The 18,031-nt window shown below is 39.7% G+C and overlaps 1 protein-coding gene across 3 annotated transcripts in view; it reads right to left on the bottom strand.

Moving 5' to 3' along the window:
- Positions 1 to 18,031, bottom strand: part of MBTPS2 (membrane bound transcription factor peptidase, site 2) — a 43,137-nt gene extending 25,106 nt beyond the window's left edge. The window contains exons 1-5 of one of the 3 annotated variants that reach the window (XM_057419595.1): positions 17,863 to 18,031; positions 12,537 to 12,685; positions 10,709 to 10,847; positions 6,733 to 6,836; positions 3,298 to 3,425 (exon numbers count right to left, since the gene is read on the bottom strand). In XM_057419595.1, the coding sequence (XP_057275578.1) occupies positions 3,298 to 3,425; positions 6,733 to 6,836; positions 10,709 to 10,847; positions 12,537 to 12,685; positions 17,863 to 17,937 (595 nt within the window). In that variant the 5' untranslated portion in view covers positions 17,938 to 18,031. The remainder of the gene's footprint in view (positions 1 to 3,297; positions 3,426 to 6,732; positions 6,837 to 10,708; positions 10,848 to 12,536; positions 12,686 to 17,862) is intronic. The other 2 variants (XM_057419596.1, XM_057419594.1) reach the window with 2 other exon arrangements.

Below are 18,031 nucleotides of genomic sequence, written 5' to 3'. Positions count from 1 at the left end.
TTTGCATCTCTGCTCTGATGGCCTGAAGTGCCATGGGCCCACCAGGCTCAAAATAATTCACTGTCCCCTTGAGCAGTTTCTGTGGCTTGTTGCTGGGGACTCCACACAGCTGCCTTCCATCTCCGATGCTTCCAAAGCACTGGAGGGGCCCAGTGGACTAGATACTTGCCCATACTGTCCCATACACCCTGCCACTCATGGCTGTCCAGCCTCTGGGAAAATCTCTCGGTCCTCCTACATCGTCGTTTGACCCCAGACAAGACCCAAACCTGAATCTGCTTAACTCTTGAAATCAGTAGTGGGCAAAACACACTCTGTATGCGTGTTAGCATGGTGATTCCCATCACCATCAGCAAACAAGTCTCAAGAGCATTAAAAGGCCATTTAAAAAATTCAAAACTCTCAAATGTAAATGGTCTGGGGGGACGACTAGGAGGGTAAAAGGATGTCTCCTTCACAGGTTGAGCACCTGAGAAGGAGAAAAAAGATGTGTAATTGCTAAGCACCTCCATCATATACCTCCCAAAGTATAAAGGTGGTGACCACACTGGGAACATAAACCAGATCAGTTTCATGATCAATGATTCTATTGTATTACAAGTCATTACCATAAGGCACAGTGAGACAAGAACCTTAGCCCAGGCCCCACACTTGAAAAACACTAATACAGCCAATACCGGATGGACGTAAGATATGGTATACTGAAACTGTGAGATCAAGAGGAAAAACCTTGAGAGCCAATAAATCAGCATTGTGACGAGTGACTATCAATCCAGTCAGATCTGTTCTTATCTCAACCCCTCGAGCCCCACGTTGGGCGCCAAAAAAGAACTGTCGTGGTTTAAACCCAGTCAGGTAATTCGTTCGCTCACTTCCCCCCCTTTCTTGCCCTCCCCCTGCTCTCGGAGGGACGGAGAGGAGAATCGAAAAGAATGCAACTCCCACGGGTTGAGATAAGAACAGTTTAGTAACTAAGGTAGAACACAAATCACTACTGCTACCACCAATGATAATAATGATAAAGGAAATAACAAGGGAAGAGAATACAACACCTCACCACCAGCCGACCGATAACTTGCCCCCCCAGCCCCGACCAGGCACCGACCGATACCTCCTCCAACCCTGCAGTCTCCCAGCCCTTCCGGCTAACTCCCAGTTACATCCTGGGCATGACGTGCTGTGGTATGGAATAGCTCTTTGGTCAGTTTGGGTCAGGTGTCCTGTCTCTGCTTCCTCCTGGCTTCCACTCCCCCCTGGCAGAGCATGAGGCTCACAAAGTCCTTGGCCAAACCAAAACATCCTTGTTATCAGCTCTGTTCCCGAGCTGAAAGTCAAAACACTGCACTACACCAGCTACCAAGAAGGAGAAAAATGACTGCTACTGCTGAACCCAGGACACCAGCCCTTAAAACAACTTAAAATAATGACTTTATTAATTATTAATAATTTTTTAAAAATTAAGTTTAAAAAATCTTTTAACTTTTTCCTGTTAAAGACAACACAAAATACATTACAAAGGATCTCAAAAATAGTACAAATGTTTGAATTATAAGAAAGTGCAGCACAGAAGCACTTTTTATCTACTGGTCATGGAATTAGCGCTAAAAATATCACAAGTCTTACAAGAACACTCATTCACTATTCTTGAACTCACGATGCCATCTGCTGTACAACAAATATACTCTTTAATCTCCAGAGTATAAATGGATTACAAAGGGAATATTCTGTGTCATTCTCCACTCTGTTTCTTTTACTTCGCTGCCATACAAAAGTCTGAAAGCAAGCCTCTGGAAACTCAGATCTTCAGAAGAGTGAGAACACGTTCATTCAACTGCTCTGACAATCAAAAAAAACTGTGTCAAGTTTACCAAAGATCACATTTTATGATTATCAAGCATCCTAGTTATGAAACATATTTATCATTAGCTGTAAAAAAAAAAAAACAAAACATATATGTGCTATACCTAACTGGTAACAAGCCACTGATGCCAAACCAGTATTGCAACATACTTGTTCCTACCTTGTATTCCCCTATATGGTTCCCCAAAAAACCTGAAAAATTATAGGTGTTCACTTGTCATCAAAAATATGCAAGCAATTATTTTGTTACACCTTATAATCTAATTTTTCTAGATGATTTCACAGCAATGTAGGTGAACAACCCATTTTGAAAAATGGTATGTCTTCTCTTGCAGTTCTGCTCACAGTAGCTGGAAATGGAAATTGACACAGGGCATCATGGAAGTTACCCTATTGCAGTGAATGATTTTGGTTCATTAGGGTATTTGGAATATAGATATATTTACTTACCTAACTTTTATCATCATTTACTTGATTTACGAAAGCTTGAAAATATGCTTTCCTAATGGCTTCTGTATGCCCAGCCTAAACCCTTTTATATAATGTTTTAGTTACAATATTCAAGAAACAATGTTAATGTCTAAACATTACAACAGGCTGGCTGCTACCCTACTTCTCCAAGAACTAAACCAAGATGCTAATTTTTCTGTCTGTCTTTCAGTAATCTTGGAACCACATTTGTCTCTAGAAATCAGTAACATGTGGTTCAGGTAGGATAATACAGTCTCAGTCTAACTTTCCACAGCAACAGGGCTCTACTTCCCAGTAGCCAGAGACTTCAAAAACATCAAACCAAAACCACTTGGTGCTTATTTGGAGCTGTAAGCTGTGATTCTCTTTGGATGCTGGTGTTTTAGCCTTTATTTCCTCTTGATGGCAACACCAAAACACAGTGACCTGTATAATAACATAATTCAAATGTCACTAAAAATCACTCACAATACTACTGAAAAAAAACACATAATACATTGCTTCTATTGCAGAAAGTGGTAGTGTATTGCTCAAAGTTGTTCACCTGTGACAGCAAGTCATGTTCTCATACCACCAGTCTCCTGGCTGAGTATTTTCCAGCTTGCATGCTCCAAGATCTGCTACTTAGACCGTACAACACACAACTGGAATTTCTTATGCACAGCTAATCTGAATTAGATCTAGGATATATAGTAACATTTTTCATGACAGGAAACTGGTACTCATTTAAACTAGAAACTGACATCTTTCTCCTTCAGAAAACAGCACAGTATGGACAGTAATGATCAAATGATTTTCTATAATTACAATGTAAGTTCAGAGCAGAAGGATCACCTTTAGGTAAATGCAAGCTTTTGTACTTCTTCATTTCAAACCTTCAATTGTCCATCAAGAATTCACAAATAATGCCTTCAGAGTAAGTAACAGTGCTAAGCAAAGGTTTAGTAAAAAGGCACAAACTATTACCTGCACAAAATATCCTTAGTTGCTGGACTGGAGATATCAGTTGCAAGTGGGTTGTGAAGAGCTCAACAAATGCTCCAGGATAGACAACAAAGATAAAAATCCCAAATCCATTAAATCGTACTTGTTCTCTTAAGAAAAAAAAAAAACAATGAAGTGGTGTTACTGCAAACAAAATCAAAACTGAGAGATTCTACACAGCATGTATTTTTGATAATGAGAACAACTAAAATTATAACTAGAAAACTTTTTTTCCGCAATACCAACAATTGAAAGATAATTAAACTACAGGATGTTTTCCACAGTAGTTGCCACTTTAAAGCAGCACACATTTGTGAGCCTAGTAAAAGATAAAGGATAAGTTCAACTTCTTTTCTGCCTCCTGGTAACAACACCACATAAAATACTTTAAAAAACCCCAAACAAACAACAACAAAAAACCCACCCAAAACCCTGAAACAAACTATTTTCACTTTAACGTTTGGGGGATTTTTCTTTACTTGTAAAGAAATCGCAGCTTGCAGGATGCAGTTTCAAACTAATCAATGAAAAAGTATCTGGAAGAAGCAATTGCTTTCCTCTTAAAGGAACACTTGTTGATTTCTGGCATTTATAATTTCTGTTTCTCCTGAATGAAGTCAGAGTAAATTGTAAACTATAAAAAAATGAGGGAAATTGTCACTTGATAAAATGAAAACAAGTCAGGAGGTTAAAAGGACAAATGCTATTTAAATATAAGCTGTATGGTTCGGTTCATATGCTGGAGGGAAGGAATGCCATCCAGAGGGACCTTGACACGCTTCTGAGGTGGGCTGATGCCAACCTCATGAAGTTTAACCATGCCAAGTGCAAGGTCCTACACCTGGGTTGGAGCAATCCCAGGCACAGCTAGAGGTTGGGCAGAGAAGAGACTCAGAGCAGCCCTGTGGAGAAGGACTTGGGGGTGCTGGTCGATGAGAAAATGAACATGGGCCGGCTTCAGTGTGCGCTTGCAGCCCAGAAAGCTAGCCGTGTCCTGGGCTGCATCAAAAGGAGCGTGACCAGCAGGTCAAAGGAGGTGATCCTGCCCCTCTACTCTGCTCTTGTGAGACCTCACTTGGAGTATTGTGTGCAGTTCTGGTGTCCTCAACATAAAAAGGACATGGAACTGTTGGAACAAGTCCAGAGGAGGGCCACGAGGATGATCAGGGGACTGGAGCACCTCCCATATGAAGATAGGCTGAGAAAATTGGGGCTGTTCAGCCTGGAGAAGAGAAGGCTGCGTGGAGACCATATAGCAGCCTTCCAGTATCTGAAGGGGGCATATAGGGATGCTGGGGATGGACTCTTCATTAGAGACTGTAGTGATAGGACAAGGGGTAATGGGTTCAAACTTAAACAGGGAAGTTTAGATTAGATATAAGGAGGAAATTCTTTCCTGTTATGGTGGTGAGGCACTGGAATGGGTTGCCCAGGGAGGTTGTGAATGCTCCATCCCTGGCAGTGTTGAAAGGCCAGGTTGGATGAGGCCTTGGGTGAGATTGTTTAGTGTGAGGTGTCCCTGCCCATGGCAGGGGGCGTGGAACTTGATCTTAAGGTCCTTTCCAACCCTAACTATTCTATGATTCTATATTAGTAGCTGACACTATCATACAGATAATATAAACATTTTTCAGAGGTTTTACAATTGCATTTAAATGGCACTTTTTGAAATAACTATATAAAGGTTTTATGAAGCTAGAAATTTCATAAGGCACCAATAGAGGCATGACAACCATATTCCAAGACAATTACATTCCAATTATTATTCCAAGACAATCACGTTCCAAGACAAAACAAGCACAGATCAGCTAATCGTGTATCTTTACAGGGACACTACACTGGGCATAGCATTTTATTTATTTACATTTATTTATTATGCATATACAATAAAAGAAGACAAAGAATTATACAAATTCATCAGAATGAAGTAATACATTAATTCCCTGGAGTTAACTCATCAGAGCTACCCATGCTACCAATTAATGCAGCCTAATGCCTATACATAATTTCATGACTTGGATAGGAAGTACAGAGGGAAGAAGAAAAAGGCTTTTTTGGCACAAGCCTTGACAAAGCTAAGGCTCAAATATTCTAAGCTCTTTAGTTCACAGCCAATACTACTGTGAACTAAGTTGGCAAAACTGTATTCAATTTCAGGGAGCCAAAGTGATTTGCCAGAATAATGGTATCTGCCCACAGCATAGCTGTTTAGTAAAGCCTAAACCCTGAGGACTGACCGTAACAGCAACACAGAGCCAGTGTGTGGTAGGATTGAAGAAAAAAAAACAACAGTCAAGCACAAAACAGCAGCGGCAATGTGCATTGAACAAACAAATTTTTTTCTCCTGGAAATAACTGGGAATAATTTTTTTGACAAAAACTTAACCCAAATGTGAACATCAATAGCCTTTGCTCAGGGTCTTGAATGAAGATATCACACCACTAAGGTATAAAAATTATTCATTCTACTTAAAAAGAGCTTTATAGTTACTCCTGGCTTATCTGCAGTTAGCCAGCAGCATGTGAAGGTACTCTGAAAGAAAGGAAATGTTGTTGCTTCTTCCTGTGATGGGATGAGCAAGAGCAAAAGCTTCATCCTCTACAGAAAAATCCTTGTATCAGGGGAAAAAAAGCTGAAAGACAAATAGAGCATGAAAAAACACAGAGGGTCCAAAACCACCCCCTTAACTGAAAACTTTTGGGGTTATAAAAACATAGTAATGTGTTAAAATGCAGTCATGACTCCCTACACTCAAGAAGATTACAGAAACAACTTAGGGCTTTGTGCTCCTAATTATGTCCACGAGAAATGCGGAGAATATCTGAATACCAGTCTCGGCAACCACCACTTAACCTTCTAAAGTGTCATCTGACAGCAATGACTAACCATGTCAAATAACTTTTTTGTGAAGTAATCATCATAGTGAAGTAACACTAAAAATATCATCTTTGATCAAAATTAACACATCACTGAGATTAACAGGCAAATGACATTCAACTGAATTACTGCTTCAGCCTCTTCATATGCTACTCCAAAAGCTATGTTTAAACAAATAAATTTAAAACCTATTTTAAAGTACCATTGTGTAATAACACATGGGTCCACTTCAAGGGCTACAGCTGCAGAAATGTAATTGCTGTGTGAAAAACAACACTTAAAAGAAGTAATCTTTTAAACCTGATGCAGTGTGGTATAACTGCAATGTAGAAGTCCTTTCATATCTGTAGAATAGACACTGTATCAAAACTCTATCCTTACTAAACACCCAAACTTAAAATCTAAGAAAGATATGAAATACAGAATAAACAGACTCTTTAGATAAACCGAAGCAGTGCTAACAACATTCACCTGCAAGTAAATGCTCTGGAATACTAAGCTTTGTTAGCACATAGCAAGAAAAAAGTAATTTGTATTACCGAATAGCTGCCACCCCATGGCCGACTTCATGTATCACACCACTGATGAGGGTTGCAGAGAAGAAATAGGTCAGCTGGCTGACAGGCAAATTTACACCAGGCACCTGTTGATGTGGGCATGACAACAAAACAAAACACAGGAGGAAACTAAGAAGTACAAAGACAAATCATTCTGCCCCTAAACCTGCTGCTCTGAGCTTCTTCAGACCCGCAACGCAACAGGAGCTGTTTTCACAGAGCACTGTCAGTTTGCACCACTTCTCCCAATTTATTCAACATATTTTAAAATACATTAAATACATATTCTTTTGTTGAAGGTTGAAAAGCTCTCCAGGCACAAAAGCTTTCTCTCTGCATTACTTATTCCCAACAGTCCTGACCGAATGTGTTCTATTCTATATTAAGCTCACAAAGTTTATAGAAATGTACACAGACTTCTACACAAATGAAACAGGCTTGGCAACTGTGAGCTTTAGTTTACAATTTTCTGTGGGCAGTCACGTAGCTATAGAGCAGATCCACCCTTCAAAAAGTAATAAAAATTTTATGTCACTTAAAACACTATGAGCCCTAAAAGTTAAAAAAATGAGCCTACAACTGGAGCTGTTGGTTTCTCTTCTCTCTCCCTATCCAAATCACACAACTATCTCAAATTTATAATGTTAAAAAAGGGCAAACTTGTCTACTGTTCAAGTTTTGGCAGTTACAAATTTGGCTAAAATTTGGCAATTTACCTTTTTTTTTTTTTTAAGTCCTTCAGTGCACTCACTAGTCATGAGACATCAACTGCTTCCAGACAGGTTTCAAAGCAGCCACGAGTCAAAGAATGAGGAGCCATACCCTCTTTCCTTCTTACAGACATTCCTCTTGCACAGTTCCCATTCCCACTCAGCTGCCATGCTGCAGTGGCATGGTAAGGCCACTTCTACTTCTTGCTCTGGAACAGTTATGTCTGCTTCACAGCAGTCCCTGCTTGTGGCAGAGCACACTCTACCAGAACCACTAAGAGCTGTTATGAACACAACCTGAATTGCAGTCCAGTGGCAGAAAAGAGATGCTATGTGCAAAAATTCTACCCTGTCAATAGGAGTCTCTAAAAACTACCCTTGTGGACAGAAAAGGCTCCAGATCCTGTTTGATTCTACCTTCATTCAGTCCTGCACATTCCACAATTATATGCGTTCACCTACCCATGCAGCAGGACTCTACAATAGGTTGGTGAGACAATCTAGCTAAAAGAAATTCTTTAAAAGACTGCTTTCAATACAATTAAACAGAATCATTTCACAAATTCTGTCCAGAGTGCGATCATGACCAAGATACTTAACTGGCACAACTATCATACCTCACTGTATGAAGACAGCTGCTCTTTGTTCATTAAGCATCCACTTAAATTACAGCATCAGCTGGTGGCACTAATGCTTCAGTTAACTTGCGTTGCTGTTCTGAGTACACAGGAGGACAGACAGCAATAGCAAGAGTTGCCATTTTAATACTACCAAGACTGTAGCCTGTCAGAACACAGCACCAGCTGCCTTCAGACTTGCTAACTTGCTTTCAGACATGCTAACTCTCATGAAGGTTTCTGAAATCAACAGTGGTATAACTCAACACTGTCATCTTAGAGTTTACAGTCTTCTGAAAATTACTTTTAGTAAAAGAAGATCCTTTGCTAGTAACTGATCTGTGTTTTTTCCACTTCTGTCAATAGCCAACCAACACAGGAGGGGGGCAGCTGAAGAAAAAGAGCCCTGTTACCTACAGATGGGTATTTTAACTAAAATACAGGACTGAACAAAAGAGGAAGGGTACAAAAATCTTAATCAATAAAACATAAGCAGAATTGTATCCCTCTCTCTCCATAGCTAAAGGCTAAACATATTTATGTCACAGGCAAAAGCTGAGTTAAAAAAAAAATAACACTTGTTTCAGGTTTTGTGGTGGTTTTTTTTTGGGGGGGGTGTGGGTTGGTTTGGGGTATTTGGGCTTGTTTGGGTATTTTTTTTGTTTGGTTTGGTTCTTTTTTGTTTGTTTGTTTTTAATGAGGGGGAGGGTCTGTTTGGTTGTTTTTAAGTAACTCGCTCTCCTCTAGGAAGTCAAATACACCTAACTAATTTAAATGAGGAGAAGACCCTCCTGATTTGTTCTTCACCTCTTTGCAATCACACATGGATCCCTTTATCGTGTCAATTTATGGTGGCATATTCCCTTCAAAAAGAATACTAAAACACTTTAAAGGCAGAATTATACAACTGTGACCATTCAGAAATCAAAGAATGAGGCAGGAAAGAAAGAGAACCACAATTCAAATTAGAAGTTACCTTATCCCTGTACATGACATTAAATTATCCCTATACATTACATCTTTTTCAGTGCCTGTCTGTCCTTGGTTTGAATGCAATGATATTGCTAGTAAGCAGTAACTGAGGAATCAATTCCATATTGAAACTGTGAGCATTATCCTATATTTTTGCTTTCATAGTTCCAGTTCACCCCAGGTTAATTCCAAAGGCTCATCTTTACTTTGGTGGCCTCTAGGTTATTTTCTTCTAAGAGCAATATATTGCAACTGACCACTTCAGTGTCAGAAAAGTGGATAGATCTATGATCTCAGAAAATGAAGATGTAAGGGAGGTTTGTCTTACTCCAGAGTGTAATAGACTTACTGCTTAGGATAGACCCTGTTGGCATGTAAATTAAAAATTTTCTGTCTCATGTTCAACTTGTGTTCTACTGGACGCACAGACTGCCCACTCCTGTCTGCTTCTGGAGATAATGCAGAAGCAGGCTGCGGGCTAGGTAACTGCAGTGGCACTACCAGCACCAGCAATTCTCTCCCAGATCTTGTTACCTGCTTTTGGCAACACATAACTGCATTTGCTATATTCACCCTCCATATGTGAAACAGACCCAAACCACTCCAAAGGTACTGAGTTTATGGCATAATGATCAGGCTTCCTGCACTCATGTAACTTTTTAAGTCTAGCTGCCCACATTAAGTTTAGCACTTATGGGAAAGTCTATCATGGCAGCACACAATAACCAACTTTTGTTCACTAGAAAAGCTGAGTACTTAGAATAAAATGGCTGGGTATGTCTGCTTTAAGCCATGCAACAGAACACAGAAGGCACAGAAATCTCACAGGACTGTGTTTTTGATAATGACCATACATTCTGGCCAGATAGCACTCCTGGGGAAATGAGGGTGACTAGGATTACTTCTAAAAGGTTAAAACTGCTGTAGGACAATGTCAGTTCTTCCTTTACTGCCTTGTGCACAGATAAAAAAGGCAGTATTTGCAATCTCTTCCATTCTGTGAAATACTTTCCTTTCTGAAATGATACAATATATTGTCAAGCATCAGAAATCCATTAAAAAATTAAATACACTATTATTAGGCCTTTGCCTAGATACTGCCAGCACTTGAATTTTACACTGCAAACTAGGGCATAACTCCTTGAAGAATCAAAAAATATGCCATCTCCTCACTAATAAATATTTGCTTCCATTCTCACATAAAGCTCTTTATACTTCTTTCCTTTTCCACTGATGTTTTGTATTGTAACAGAGGAAATAGAAAACCTCTCTTCTTGTGGAATAGGGCTGTGCTCTGCAAACTTTACGGCCACCAGTGCCTCTACATTGCACAACCCAGAGGAGGTAAATTCGTAGCTCTGTTTTGTATTCTTAGTACTATGATAATTTAGGGGTTTTCAAAATTACTAGCCCATTCTCACTCTTGAGAATTTTTAATATAAACTCTTAAACATGTTTGCCTTCATTCCTCTTCCCGTCTTTTCCGACCTCCACTCCCCATTCTCAAGGCTGGTTACAAACCAACAAACTTTTGCGTAAATGACTATCATGAGTTAGGTTATTCTTGTATGGGAGGATTTAAGCATCACACACCCCTTAAGAAGCTGGTTAAAATCAGTTCACAACACTCAAATAAAGACCTGAGGCAAGAACACTTACCACAACTTGCAGCATACGATCATTCTGGGCTTTCGGTGCCTCCGTGAGCATCTGTGTCAGTGTTTGCATCAGTGTCTTTCCAAGAAGAACAACAGAGCCAAACATGGCAACTATGCCAAACACCATTCCTATGCTGAACCTACAGAGACAAGCAAATAGTTTAGCAATGTACAGCCATAAGAAGATAGGGTATATTCTCTGGATATGTAACTGCTTTAGCACAACTCAGCACACCAAACTTACAGGGCAATACTTTTCTGATGCTACTACCATTCATGTTATCAACAATCCAGTACAAAAATATTTGCTAGTAACATTAACAACATATACTATTTTTCTTGTTTAACAAATGTTTTGCATCCAAACCATATCCTGATTGTCAAATATTTTTATGTTGGCTTTACGCATTCTAAATTTTTAAGTTACCCAATACATGTAACTTGCCGTTAGCTACTAATACAGAAACATAAGCAAAAATCTGTTGTTTACCAGTTTGCACCACCATCACATATTTAGAGACCTTGATGAAATGATGGGGTAGCATACATATTTATTTATGTAAGCGTTTCCAATAAATTTTGCATCTTCTTCACAAACGATAAAAATGATGAAGAACAATAAATGAGACTTAATGTTTTTTAAAGAACAACAACTGAAAGGTACGATTCCAAGACCAGATTAAAATCAACTACTTAAAACACATTTTTCTTCTCACCAATTTATTTTTCATTACAATCAGCTTGAAAACCATTTCAATTTACAGCAGCCCACCTAGCAGTTAATTTTTATTCAGCAGTATTATTTTAGCTGTCCAATAGTTGAAAAATCTGATAGCAATTATTTTCTAGGTAAAACACTTCAATTACCTACCAGTCCTTCTTCCTCTCACAATAACTGTTTTCTTATAATCCTTAATGAAGCTCACTGGGAATTAGTAGATTTATTTCAAGCAAAATGTAGTTGTAATGTTAATCAACAAGAGTGGTGCAAACATTATACTGTAATAAATTGCACACATTAAAAAATTGTGATTGATATAGAACTATTTCAGACTGAAATAGTAAAATCATTATGAGAGAAACCAGTATGAAGTAGACCTCTCTTTTTGTACTATGTCACTGAGGGTAGCAGTAGCAATACAGAAAATGGAAAGAAATTCAGACTTCGCTCATTTTGTATTTTCAGAGCACATATAAACTAATGCTGGAAGGCAACTGAGCAGTAGTTTTTAAAACAGTCCAGGAGAACATATACTGACCACCCTGCTTATTTACCCATACCCAGCAGTTTGTGCAATCTTAGCCGGGTTAGGTGCTGGTAGATAAAAGACAGAAGGTGAGCAATGTGCTTCTGAACAGATATATTGCTGAATGTCTGGACAATGACTGACAACAGGGACATAACTGTCTCTGAATACTTAGTATGCAACTCTACTGATGAGGGAAGAGTTCAGTGTTCAGTGATGGACAGATCTAGGATATGAGAAGCCGTTCTCAGACCTACTTCTCTATGCAGTATTACATGTAATAGCTGTACTCTTAAGAACTATGTATAGTTCAAACCATAGGTAAAAATAGTTTACAGGTTTCTAGTTTTATAAAATCTCAAATTGCAACCTACATTACAGCTATGTATTTTTTAGCAGAGGAGAAAGACTTATATTGGCACAGTACAATTATGGCAACGATGCTATTTTGGTTTTACCATTAGCATAGTGAAATATCAATGTCTATCCATTCAACATTTAAGGCTCAGAAGTAAAGGCATGGTAAAGTTGCTAACGCTGTATTTGACCAAAAAAAAAAAAAAAAAAATCCTGAATTTATACCACAAATACAGAAATCTGGGTTTCCATCTTCCCCAGCTGTAAAACTGGCGGTTGAAGAGAGCTGTTTGCCATCGCATGCGAAAAGGAGAGATGCTCAAGCCGTATGTCAGCAGCCAGTCCTCATAAGATGCCTTCAGAGTGTTGGATGACTGCAAAACAACAGAAAATTAGTTTGACCAAAAGCTTCTAGAAAGATTTTTTTTTTTTTACGTGACTAAGCAGTCACATTTATTTATATAAAAACAGATTTATAACTTCAGGTAAATGTCCTGCACATTATTTATATTTTGACATATAGGTAGGTGTAACATGAAATATGAAAAAAATGTAAATCACAACAGCTGGATTGAGAGAGAGATCAGTTATCTAGCATTATTTGACAAACAAGGTCTTCGATCATCTTTCCTAGTGGTAAATCACTTTAACTGTCTGGTTACAAAGCTAAAGACTAAACTGTTTACGGCTTCAGCTAAAAAAAACTGGTTCCAATATTGGTGAGATATGGATCAGTATTGTGGATACCCTTTAGTAACGGTAAATAGGAGGTCTATTTTTCAAACCCAAACACTATGCCTAAAGAGCCTGAAACATTTCATCATGCTAACAAAAAGCCAGAAAGAATTTAAAATTATCAACCTGTACTACAACAGAGATTTCACCGTGGTAACTTCCCAGCATTTCAAGATACTGCTAGAATGCCTTCCTACCTGTTCCAAAGATTTCTCTTTATGAGAAATATGACCTATAAACTATATGATTAATACTTATCTGCAGTATTATCTCATAGACCAACAGACATACTTTCACAATTGTTACTTTGCATTATGTGGCGCTTGCATTCTCAATAGGCTTTCCTCAGCCTGCTTCATGGAAGTTAGTATCAGAAACCCAGCTGGAGGAATGCTTTCCTTGGAGGTGGAAGAGAAACTCATAGCTCAGGAAAAGCTCAAAGCTCAAGAGGCTATGAGCCTTCTGACTTTGGGCAGTTCCCAAGGCAGGAGTGTCTCTGACATAATCCAGACAAGTCTTTGGAGCTGTCTGAACTGGAACACTGTTCCCAAACTTCCCTGTGAGCAGCAGCACCTACTGAAGACATCAGGAATGTGTAGTTCACATCAGGCTCCCCTCTCCTCCCCCAAGAGTTACTTCACAAGTTTCTGGCTGTCATCTGTGGTTCTTAAAACAAATTTAGAACCTGCCAAGTTCCTTGCATTCCTCCTGTCCTGCCATGGTGGTGGTGAGGAGTCAGGATCTCATCCTCCACAACTATATTCATAGCTTTTCTCATTTTGTTGAATTAATTAAAATGTAAACACTAAAAAATTATTTCAAGTAACAATTTTCCTAGGACACAACACCCATTTACTCAGGTCATTGTTCATGTATCACCTATTATACCATTTAATCCCTCTGCCTATGTATTTTTGTTATCATTTCCTTCTTCACCCTACTGATTTCAGCCACATTTTTGTTCAGTCAGCTGAGGGCACCGACAGAAATTTTCATTGTCATGTATTCTCTAGTCAACACTCCCCATGACACTAGTAAGTTTAGTGTTCACAATCAGATCAGCATTTGCTAATCCAGCATTTGCTAACTTTAACAGAAGAGATCACAAAGATGATTAGATATGTACAATTAATAATATATAAGCCAAAGAAACAAAGAAAAAGACCTCCTCATATCATCTACCAGGTAACTATGAACAAAAATATGTATGACATTGGGTACGTATGTAGGACATTAGGTATGAAAACCTGTCTTTGGGAATTAAGTAAACACACCCTATTCATTCACACAGAGTCCAAGAAGAACCCCAAACAATCACATATTATTATAATAAAGCTAATCTGAAATATTGATGTGGCACTTTCAAAATGTGCTCCTTACCGCATGCAAAAACCACTTTTTCCCCTAGAAGAGCCACAAATTCATCCTTTCAAATTCATTCCAACCACATCGCATCCACACTGTGTTAGCATAAATAAATTTGAAGTTTTCCATGAGAAATATTAGATTGACCATACATTTGCCAAACGGGGGAAAAAAAAAAAGGTACCAAAATTCATTTTCCGTTTTCCTCACAAGTTGTATAAATGGTATTCGTGATCAATATATGACTGCACACATTTGCAAAGTATATTTAAAATCTCTATGCAAGCTTTTGCTCCTTCTGTCCCGAGGACATTAGGATCACCACATTACCTCATACACTCTCACACCATGGTATGAGGTATGTTAGTATTTCATGTTTCATTTCAAACTTCCTTCACACAGGCCTTGGTTCTGCTTCTTTAAGTTGAATTTTAAGTGTCTGTCTTACATTTATTTTACTATAAAACTAATACTCTTTTTATTTATGCCAGCCTTCAAAATAACAAACATCTGCTAAATACTCCAGGAGCTCCATAAATATCTGCCAGCAAACAGGAGTCCTTAACATTCTTCTTTGCTGACAAACTCTGTTCAAGAGCTCTGAACCATTGCAGCTTCCTGACCTTAAAAGCTGAAGGCTAACCTTGACTGAATGCGTCTAATGCATCCTTTATTTCTCATAGCAGAAAGAGGGACAACCTTCTACCCTTTGCTCATTCCTGATCCTTCAGGCAGAATGAAACAGGATGATTTAGGATGCTGGAGAGCAAGAATTTAGGAGTCTGCCTGACTGACTCCCTTTTATAGAATCTAAGCTTCAGTGGAAACTTTCATAGCAGTGTTTCAATGAAGAGCAACGAGACTGACTTAAAATTACAAGTCCCAGCTTGTTTTGGCAGAATTTTAGTTTGCTAACACAAAAGTATCTTGTAATGTAACTCTAGCAATATTATGTGAGTTTGTGCAAAAATGCATTTCTGGACACAGCTATGCCTTCTATGTTTTACACTTTCTGAAAGTCTGACTTCCTAACAAAATGTCTGAAGTCTGAACAAAATCAGTAAGGGTACAAACTAAGCAAGAGACATTGCACATTGAACAAGTTTACAGAATAAACATCAACTGTAAAGTTACAGCATGCATCCTTCCCTCGCCAAAAAAATCAGTGGGATCACACATGGAAAAGTACTTCTGTATTATTCTTCACTCACACTCTGGACATCCTTTTGCTGTAATTAAATTGTAAGTGATTTAAGGTTTAACAGGGACTGCCTTTTGCTATGGTTGCTAGCAGCCTCGGGATATGAATGTGGTGGAAGATTTACAGTACCAGCAATAAAACAAGTAACTCCAAGCTCCCTAATTACGTAAATCTGGTTATTTAATTCAAATTCTACTTTGACTGTGGTGCTCACAGTGAAACCTATCAAGATGCACACACATGAGATCTACCTGTAAGTAGCCTAAGACTCAGCAGCTCCCACATATTTCCTGATGATTAACCTTTGTCAACTTTACTTATAAGATCAAAAATTTTAACTCCTGGACAATCTTACTTGCTATAGCATTCCAGTCATTACCTCTGCTTTATCAACAAAAATCAGACACTAAGTTTTCTCCCCTGCTGCTGCTAAGTTCTATCAGAGGTTGTAACAAGAAAACCAGTGGCTGTTCTTACTTTAATGTCTAATGCTGAAAGATATCTTCAGAATCTCAGAGATACAAATGGGTTTCAGCATTGTGGCACAACAGGTCTGCTACTGGAGTTCAGCTCTTGCTTCCCACTTCATCAGACAAAGAGTTAACATCAAAAGAAAAACAGCCTGGTGTCTGACCTTTGTGGTGGTTTTCTTGTGTCTCACTACAGTCAGGAGCATGTTTTTCTGGTATCCGGTCAATCTTCTACTGTGTTTTGAAACGTCACATTTGTTTCCAAATAGCTAGTATAGGCTTGATGTAGCAAAATTTGAAAAATCTTCAGATAAATTACTGTATTTTTTTTTATTGTCATCTACAGACTAATATTTGGCAATTAATTGCTCACATTATCTACTGAGCTACATTTGCTCACTAACAATTAGCAGCAGGGGGAGCCATGTATTTTTCCAAGTTCTCTCATCACCTAAAATTTCTTGCTTCTTCCTATAATTTAGAGGAGTGACAAAATAAAATGGTTTTTGCTTTGAAAACGCAAGGCCCTACCTGCACTTGGCAGAAACACATGCACCTTCTGGACTGTAATGTTACAGAAAAGAATTATAAATCAAACCTTTAATTTCGTCTCCTCACATTTAACCAGCATGCACGCTATTTTGCATACATACTTTGCAATTTCAAGATAAGATTAGAAATCTTATCTGTCAGGCTAAAAAAACCCAAACCAACCAATAAAAACCCCCACTCAATAAAATGTGTGCAATGCACCTATGCACCCCTAGATATAACGAATGATGTCCTGTTGGTGTATTTTCTTTTCAAACCTTACCCTCCCCATCAGGAGGAAAAAGATGAGTCACACACAATTCTCTGAAGATTAAAGTTTATTTCTTAAAAAAAAAAAAAAAATTGTATTGATCTCTGTCCCAAGTTGTTTGTTTTGGAGAGGATTTTTTGTTTTCAGTAGAACTAAGGAAATTAAAAAGAAAAAAAAAAGTGCCTTAGTTACGCACAGGAATTTTAGAAAAGTAATAATTAATAATTATAAAACACATACTCTCGTAAATTAAGGGGTGCATATCCAGTAACACGTTAAATTCCAGAAAGCACGTTAAAATGCCACAGAACTGTTTAAGCAGGAGACCAAACGCTGTCCTCCCTAGCGTTTCTCAGCTGTGGTCCTTTAACACTGGCCTGAAGGCCCCGCAGGCGGCTGGGAGGCGTTTTCGACCCCAGCGATGGGCGGAAGCAAAACACTACCTCTCCGGGGCGCCGCTACCAAGGCTACTCGCAGGGCCGAAGGGCCCCGTTCTTAGGGCAAGGGATGGCCCCAGGAGCCGGAGGAAGGACAGCAAGGCGTGGAGGTGTGAGCACAACCCTCTTGCCGACCGCAGCCTCCCCGGAGCTGCCCGGGGACCAGCCCGGCACCGGGCCAGAGCTGAGCGGGACGAGCAGGGGAGGCCCCCACCCACCTTCTCTCCCCTTAGATTTGACCTGCAAGGAGACCGTGCACCGCCAGCTCGGGCCTGCAGGGTTGAGCTGGGGAGCGGCAACTCCGCCTGGGTGTGAGGGTGAGAAGTGAGGGCCATGGCCAACCCTTGTGTTTCGGAGGGTGGGCGAGGCGAGGATGCCTCTCCCCGGTGGTGACTCTAGGCCTCGCCCGCGCGAAAGCAGAGGGGAGAGAGATGGGGCTACCGGTGCCTCTTTCTGGCCCCGGAGAGGGGTGAAGCGGTGCTCTTGCCCGGCGTGCCCGGGACCAAAGGCTCCCGTCCGGCCGTGGGTCCGCAGGCCTCACCTTGAGCAGCGTATCCACCAGGTAGATGGCGCACCAGCCCCCCAGCACGCACACCACCACCGGGATCGGGATCATCGTTGCAGCCTAAGCGGTAGCGGCGGCCGCCGTTCATGCGGAGCAGTCCCCGGAACTAAACCTCTCCCGGAACCTTTCTCTATCAGCTACACTG

The sequence above is a fragment of the Pezoporus wallicus genome, unplaced genomic scaffold (genome assembly GCF_028554395.1).
Source record: "Pezoporus wallicus isolate ANWC-B61680 ecotype Strahan unplaced genomic scaffold, APGP_CSIRO_Pwel_v1 contig_5767, whole genome shotgun sequence".
Lineage (NCBI taxonomy): Eukaryota > Metazoa > Chordata > Aves > Psittaciformes > Psittacidae > Pezoporus > Pezoporus wallicus.
Note: the sequence above shows the minus strand (reverse complement) of the source record. Positions and strands in the feature narration are given on the sequence as shown.